Source organism: Mandrillus leucophaeus, unplaced genomic scaffold (assembly GCF_000951045.1).
Source record: "Mandrillus leucophaeus isolate KB7577 unplaced genomic scaffold, Mleu.le_1.0 Scaffold1107, whole genome shotgun sequence".
In the NCBI taxonomy this organism is placed as follows: Eukaryota; Metazoa; Chordata; class Mammalia; order Primates; family Cercopithecidae; genus Mandrillus; species Mandrillus leucophaeus.
In genome coordinates, this window is record NW_012099288.1 from 121228 (window position 1) to 129416 (window position 8189).

At 43.6% G+C, this 8189-nt stretch overlaps 1 protein-coding gene across 1 annotated transcript in view; it reads right to left on the reverse strand.

Moving 5' to 3' along the window:
* The window catches only part of ZNF585A (zinc finger protein 585A), a 64588-nt gene extending 57240 nt beyond the window's left edge, over nucleotides 1-7348 (reverse strand). Inside the window, 2 exon segments of the mRNA XM_011992615.1 lie at nucleotides 3373-3587; nucleotides 7079-7348. Coding sequence (XP_011848005.1) covers nucleotides 3373-3444 — 72 coding nt within the window. The 5' untranslated portion in view covers nucleotides 3445-3587; nucleotides 7079-7348.
* Between the last annotated feature and the right edge of the window lie 841 nt (nucleotides 7349-8189).

The window sequence follows — 8189 nt, forward strand, 5'->3', positions numbered from 1 at the left end:
CCCAGGCTGGAGTGCAGTGGTGCAATCTTGGCTCACTGCAACCTCCGCCTCCCAGGTTCAATCGATTCTCCTGCATCAGCCTCCCGAGTAGCTGGGATTACAGGTGCGCACCACCACGCCCAGCTAATTTTTGTTATTTTTAGTAGAGACGGGGTTTCACCATGTTGGCCAGGATGGTCTCGATCTCCTGACCTTGTGACCTCGTGATCCGCCCACCTCGACCTCCCAAAGTGCTGGGATTATAGGCGTGAGCCACCATGCCTGGCCTTTTTTTTTTTTTTTCCCCTTGACATGGAGTTTTGCTCTTTTTGCCCAGGCTGGAGTGCAATGGAGTGATCTTTGCTCACTGCAACCTCTGCCTCCCAGGTTCAAGCAATTCTCCTGCATCAGTCTCCCAAGGAGCTGGGATTACAGGCATGTGCCACCATACCCGGCTAATTTTTGTACTTTTAGTAGAGACTGGGTTTCACCATGTTGGCCAGACTGGTCTCAATCTTCTGACCTTGTGATCCTCCCACCTCGGCTTCCCAAAGTGCTGGGATTACAAGCATGAGCCACCGTGCCTGGCCAATTTACTTCCTTTTAAAAAACCTGCCTCTCATTTCCCAAATAGCTTATTATGAAAAATTTTAAACATTCAGAAAATTAGAAAGAATTGTACAGTAAAAACCTATACATCTACTACTTAGCTCTACATTTAACACCTTACTCTACTTGCTTCATCACGCATTGATCCATCTTACTTTTTTTTTTATGTATTTCAGGGTAAATTGTAGTCATCATTACACTTCTCTTAAGCACCACAAAATGCAAACCATTAACTGGGGTGTAACACTTGTTAATCTGATAAGGTAAAATTTAGTACAACACAATTAAATGCAACAATCTTTATTGTGCCATTTGACCTTCTGACAAATGTATACACCTGAGTAATACGAAATTTCTAAGAAATTATATTTTACATAGGTCATATATTAAGTATCCAGTTTTAGCCGGGTGCAGTGGCTCACACTTGTAATCCAAGCAAGAATGTCAGAGGGGCCCGGACACGGTGGCTCATGCCTGTAATCCCAGCACTTTAGGAGTTCAAGGTGGGTGGATCACCTGAGGTTTGGCATTTGAGACCAGCCTGGCCAACATGGTGAAACGCCATCTCTATTAAAAATACAAAAAATTAGCCAGGCTGGTGGCACATGCCTGTAGTCCCAGCTACTTGGGAGACTGAGGTGGGATAATCCCTTGAACCCAGGAGGTGGAGTTTGCAGTGAGCTGAGATCATGCCACAGCACTCCAGCCTGGGTGATAGAGCAAGACTCTGTCTCAAAAAAAAAAAATCTAGTTTTACATAATTTGTGGAACACAGAAATCTAACAAAGAATTCCAGCTATTTGTGGTGTTCTATAGTCAGTCAATTATTCATTTTTCAAAACTGGCCATTGAAATAGGCTGTCTTGGCCGGGCCCAGTGGCTCATGCCTGTAATCCCATCACTTTGGGAGGCCGAGGCGGGTGGATCACGAGGTCAGGCGTTCGAGATCAGCCTGGCTAACACGATATTTTGTATATGTATTATATTTTGTATTTTAATAATAAAAGTCAGCTAGAGAAAGGAAAATGCTTTAAAGAAAATCAAAAGGAAGAGAACATATATTTATTATTTATTAAGTGGAAGTGAATCATCATGAAAGTCTTTGCCCTTATGGTCTTCAGGTTAAGGAGGCAGAGGAAGAGGAGGAAGAGGAGAGTCTGGCCTTGCTGTTTTGGGTGGCAAAAGGGGAAGAGGTGAAGGTGGAAGGGAGGGCAGGAGAGGGAGGCACACTCAGTGTAATTTTACTGAAAAAAAAAAATCTGTGTTACAAATGGGCCCACACAGTTCAAACCCATGTGGTTCAAAGGTCAACTGTAATTCACATTCTCTCATGTGAATTGTGCAGTGGGTCTTGTCAATGATCTTCCAGTCATAACTACTCCAAAATATTCCAAATGCTTTGGAATAATCTTTCTTTAGGAGTATTTTTTTTAAACTTTCTATTTTGAAATAATTATAGATTCACAGGGAATTACAAAATGATACAGAGGGTCCCCCTGTGAATTTCAGTTTATTGTAGTACATGATTCTTTTTATTCATTGCTGGATTCAGTATGCTGATATTTTGCTGAGGATGTTTGCATCTAAAATTATGAAAGATACTGATCTATAGTGTTCTTTTTTTTGTGCTTTGGTTTTGATGTCACAGTAATACTGGCTGTACAAAGTTAGTTCGGAAGTGGTCTTCCTCTTTTATTTTCTGGAAGAGTTTGTGTAAAAATGACACTAGTTCTTCTTCCTCTTCTTTTTTTTTTTTTTTTTTGAAACAGAGTTTTGCTTTTGTTGCCCAGGCTGGAGTGCAACAGCGCAATCTTGGCTTACCGCAACCTCCGCCTCCCGGAGTAATAGTTACTTCTATGTCTAAGATTCAATCATGAGTGAATATTATATAAAATCATGCAAACAGGGCTGGGTGTGGTGGCTCATGCCTGTAATCCCAGCACTTTGGGAGGCTGAGGCAGGCGGATCACCTGAGATCATGAGTTCAAGACCAGTCCAATCAACATGGAGAAACCCTGTCTCTAGTAAAAACACAAAATTAGCCGGATGAGGTGGTGCATGCCTGTAGTCCTAGCTACTCGAGAAGCTGAGGCAGGAGAATCACTTGAACTCAGGAGGCGGAGGTTGCAGTGAGCCGAGATTGTACCATTGTACTCCAGCCTGGGCAACAAGAGCAAAACTCTGCTTTAAAAAAAAAAAAAAAAAAAAAAAAGGAAACAAACTAGAGTTTTTAAAAATGAAAACATTATGTTAAAATGTGGAGAGCGGTAACGAGAAGCTCAACAGAAGGGCTGGAAGGCGAAAGGTGTCAAAGTTACCCAGAATGGATAGCAGGAAATAAATAGCAGAAAATGGTAGAGAAAAGAAATGGAGAAGCAACATCTGAAAAACAAGTTTCAGAAAGAAAACAGAGAAAACATTTGTGTTTGAGGAGGTGGTTTAGGAAGAAATGAAAAAATGCTTTCGAAATATCAAACAAAAGTCATTTATAACGAGGAATTCTATTTGCAGCCAAAACATCAATATAGTGTGATGACAAAATAAACAACAGTCTTCCTTGACAGTCCACCTCTCCTCTGTTATACAGGTGGCCTCCAGAGATAGAGACATTACCCACGTGTTGTTCATTCTTGACAGGAAGACCAAGTTTTCTTTCAGGAGCACCAAGTCTAGAGTCCAGCTGGTTCCTAAGGCCTATCTGCCTCTGCCCTAAGGCTCCGGTGACAGATTAGAGCTATCTACTCTTGGACTGAAATTCCACCCCCTGGGACTCCTCCTCCTCACCTCATAGGAGCTGCCCGGATCCTCTGGAGCCAGGGCTGAGGATTTCTGGGGTGAGGTCCAACTAGCTGGCATGGCCACACTGGATCTCAACCCTTTTTCTCTAGGGTGCCTGAAGTTTAGTGGTCATCTGTGAACTCAGCAGAGCTGCTCTGAAGAGGTGGGCTGCAGTCTGGAGGAAGGTCTGGCTCAGGGACTCCCCAGAGACACCCAAGAACCTAGAAAAACAATGTTCACATAGTCATTCAACATTCACCACATAAACACTTCCTGGATACATCAAGGTGCAGGTCCCTGTGCTAGAAACCAGAGCAGTGGTTCCCAAACATACGTGTGCATTCAAGTCACCTGGAGGGCTTGTTAAAACATAGTTTAGGCCGGGCGCGGTGGCTCAAGCCTGTAATCCCAGCACTTTGGGAGGCCGAGAAGGGCGGATCACAAGGTCAGGAGATCAAGACCATCCTGGCTAACACGGTGAAACCCCGTCTCTACTAAAAAATACAAAAATCTAGCCGGGCGAGGTGGCAGGCGCCTGTAGTCCCAGCTACTCGGGAGGCTGAGCCAGGAGAATGGCGTAAACCTGGGAGGCGGAGCTTGCAGTGAGCTGAGATCCCGCCACTGCACTCCAGCCTGGGGGACAGAGGGAGACTCCGCCTCAAAAAAAAAAAAAAAAAAAAAAAAAAAACAAAAAAAAACCATAGTTTAAAATTCTCAGCTTCACCCCTTCGATGGGTCTAAGGTAGGACGTAAGAATTTTATTTTCTAATAAGTGCCCAGGAAATGCTGATGCTGCTGGTACAAGAACCACACCTTCAGAACTGTGGAGAACAGTGCTGAAACATGGGAAAAGCCATGAAATTTAGAGTAACGTTACTGAGGATTTGAACTGCAGCTGTTCCACTTTTCACCAATGAGAATAGAAAGAAGTTACTCAGATTTTGTTTCAGAAATAAGGATGAAAATGCCTGTGTCACAGTTACTAAGATTAAATGAGATGATGTTTTTAAAGTACTCAATGCCTCCCTGCCATGCAAGAATCATGCAATAAATATCAGCAATTACCATGCAGTATATTAAAACTTAATACAGAAAACCATGTAATCAAAACAAGTAAGATAATATATCAGACAATATTGATCTATATATGAAATGAAAATGATACGTGACTGAGAGTGCACACGGCATTCATTGTATACATATCCCTAATTGGTGCACGCAATTGGCCGTGCACCTGGAATAAAACAAACTAGATCTCCACCTCACACTATTTTTTTTTTTTTCAAAGATGGAGTCTCGCTCTGTGGCCAGGCTGGAGTGCAGTGACACGACCTCAGCTCACTGCAACCTCTGCCTCTGGAGTTCAAGCAATTTCCTTCTTCAGCCTCCTGAGTAGCTGGGACTAGGTGCATGCCACTACGCCCAGCTAATTTTTTTGTATTTTTAGTAGAGACAGGGTTTCACCATGTTGGCCAGGATGATCTCGATCTCCTGACCTTGTGATCTGCCTGCCTCGGCCTCCCAAAGGGCTAGGATTACAGGCGTGAGCCACCGCGCCCAACCCACTTCACACTATTAAGCAGACAAATTCCAGCGGCACTAAACATTTAAATACATGCATTTTTTTTTTTTTTTGAGACGGAGTCTCGCTCTGTCGCCCGGGCTGGAGTGCAGTGGCCGGATCTCAGCTCACTGCAAGCTCCGCCTCCCGGGTTCACGCCATTCTCCTGCCTCAGCCTCCCGTGTAGCTGGGACTACAGGCGCCCGCCACCTCAACCGGCTAGGTTTTTTTCGTATTTTTTAGTAGAGACGGGGTTTCACCGTGTTAGCCAGGATGGTCTCGATCTCCTGACCTCGTGATCCACCCCTCTAGGCCTCCCAAAGTGCTGGGATTACAGGCTTCAGCCACCGCGCCCGGCCAAATACATGCATTTTTTAAAACCCCTAAGGATGTTAAAATAATTTTCAGACTATACATTTGTATAGCATTGTGGTAGGATGATAGGGATCTTATTACACATGACAGGAAACCCAGAAGTTATAATAGAAAAAAAAACAGATATTTCTGATTATATGTTTCCTAATTATGTTAAAATAAACCATTAAATTTGACATATATATAAAAATTTTTTTCAATATGTGACGATAGGTTGCTTGTAACGTTAACTCTAGCAATCACTAAGCAGAAAAGGCCAGAAAAAAAGAGACTGGAAAAGGTATGAAAATTCAGAGAAAAGGAAACAAATGGCAATTAACAAAAAGATACCAACTTAACTAAAAGAAAAACGCATCAGAACAATTAAGAGAGAAATTTTCCTTAGAATCATGAAAGCTTTAAAAAAGTTAACAGACCAGGTGTGATGGCAAGCGCTTGTAATCCCAGCTACTCAAGGCTACTCAAGGCTAAGACAGGAGAATAGCTTGAACCCGGGAGGCAGAGTTTGCAGTGAGCGGAGATCAGGGCATTGCACTCCAGCCCGGGCAACAGAGCAAGACTCTGTCTCAAAAAAAAAAAAAAAAAAAAAAGTAACAACATCCACTGTTGGAAAGCATTTAGGCAAATTTCTTTTATAAATTATTGGTTAAGGCTTGAATTGCTATAATGTCTTTTGAGCTATTTAGTCATATCTATTATTTTTATTTTTATTTTTTTGAGATGGAGTTTCACTCTTGTCGCCCCAGCTGCAGTGCAATGGCATGCATGATCTTGGCTCACTGCAACCTCCACCTCCCAGGTTCAAATGATTCTCCTGCCTCAGCCTCCCGAGTAGTTGGGATTACAGGCGCCCACCACACACCGGGCTAATTTTTGTATTTTTGGTAGAGGCGGGGTTTTACCATGATGGCCAGGCTGGTCTCGAACTCCTGACCTCAGGTGATCTGCCCACCTCGCCACCCAAAGTGCTGGGATTACAGGCCTGAGCCACCAGGCCCGGCCAGTCATATCTGTTATTAGCAATACACTCAACTGGTGCCAATAATATAGTTTTAAATATATAAAGCAGAAACTGACAGAAAGAAGAAAGGACAGGTGGACAAATAACTTTTCCAGTGTGAGTAGTTTACTTTCCTCAACAAAATAATCTGTGAGGAGATACATAATACATATAACATGGGATTAACATCTATAACAATACAAATTAGAGAACATATTACACTGTTTTCATGTAATAGATGTGACATTTATGAAAAATGAGGAAGAACTAGGCCATAAAGCAATTGTTCAACTGAAGCATCACCCACAGACACTAATTGAAACATAAAGCGCACTTCTAAATGGCGCATGGGTCAAAGAAAAACAATTACTGGAAAAAAATTTTAAACACTTAGATTTGAACAATAGGAAACTGCTACACATCAAAACTTGTTCACCTTTATATTACAGGCTGAAACTGAAAGAACTGAACTTTTAACTTGGGTCAGAAAGCAAGCTGATCACAGTCCTCACCGACCACCATAGCTGATCCTACAGGCTCTCAGTCACTGACCACAGACTCCCCTCACTGACTCCTAAACACCAATCACTGATCCCAAAGAGCCCCTGTCACAGACACCATCAACCCGAGAAATCCCTGTCACAGACACCATCAACGGACGTCACAGACCCCCATCACCGAGCCCCGAAACCACCATCACTAATTCCACAGACAACTCCTCTATTACTGACTTCACAGAATTCCTAATCGCAACCAACCAAAATCATCACAGAGACCTCTTGGCAATAAAACGTGAAAATACTCCTGACACCAGCGGCGAACTAGCCTTCCGGGACCACTTCCACTTCCGGTCCGACTTCTAGCACTTCCCCTTGTGGACTGTTGATATTGCGCATGCTCCAAATTAACTTGGAAGCAATTTCCGCCCACAGTCAACAGGGCGCAGACACATCTTTAGAGACATCGTGCAGTTTCCGTAATCGGAGCTATCGGGCAGAGAATATAACCGCGCCCTTATGGTGTTTATTCGTGTGGGCCGCCATCTTGGATGCGTATCGATTCCGTACAGTGGAGGAGTGCGCCTCCTGCAGGGTTGACTAGAGTAAGGCAAGGATTTTCACGTAGAATGCAAGACTGTTACCATAGTTTGGCCACGCTTATACCCAAGAAGAAGACGTTCCTGAAGATAGGATCTGGAGCTTTATTTATTTATGTATTTATCTAATTTTTTTAATACGGAGTCTTGCCTAGGCTGGAGTGCACTGGCGCCATCTCGGCTCACTGCAACCTCTGCCTCCCAGGTTCAAGCGATTCTCCTGCCTCCGCCTCCCGAGTAGCTGGGATTACAGGCAAGCGCCACTACACCCAGCTAATTTTTTGTGTTTGTAGTAGAGACGTGGTTTCACCATGTTGGTCAGGCTGGTCTCGAACTCCTGCCCTCAAATGATCCGCCCACCTCGGCCTCCCAAAGTGCCGGGATTATAGGCGTGAGCCACCGCGTCCGGCTGTTATATTTATGATAGCTAAGTTAGCCCTTGGTTAGGGCACACTGCAGAAAACAATGATTCACTAGAAGAAACCATGGGGGAACAAGGAAGCCAGGGATCCTGAGAGAAATAAGGAAGATAAGAGGAGGCATTAGGATCGTACAATCTATTTTTTGGAGACACCACTCAGGAGAAGGGTGGATTGGGATCCGAGTTCACTCCTGGGTGAAACCACTAGGCAAGAGGGAGTTATGTCACAATAGATAGTATCCTGCAGGAAGGGAGGTACAATTTTTAATAGTTGAAAACACATTAGGAAATAGGTTAGAAGTTGGGTTAGTACAATCCTCTCCTAGGAGATACCATGGAAGAGGGGTTAGAAGTCTAAGCATCCCCTTTG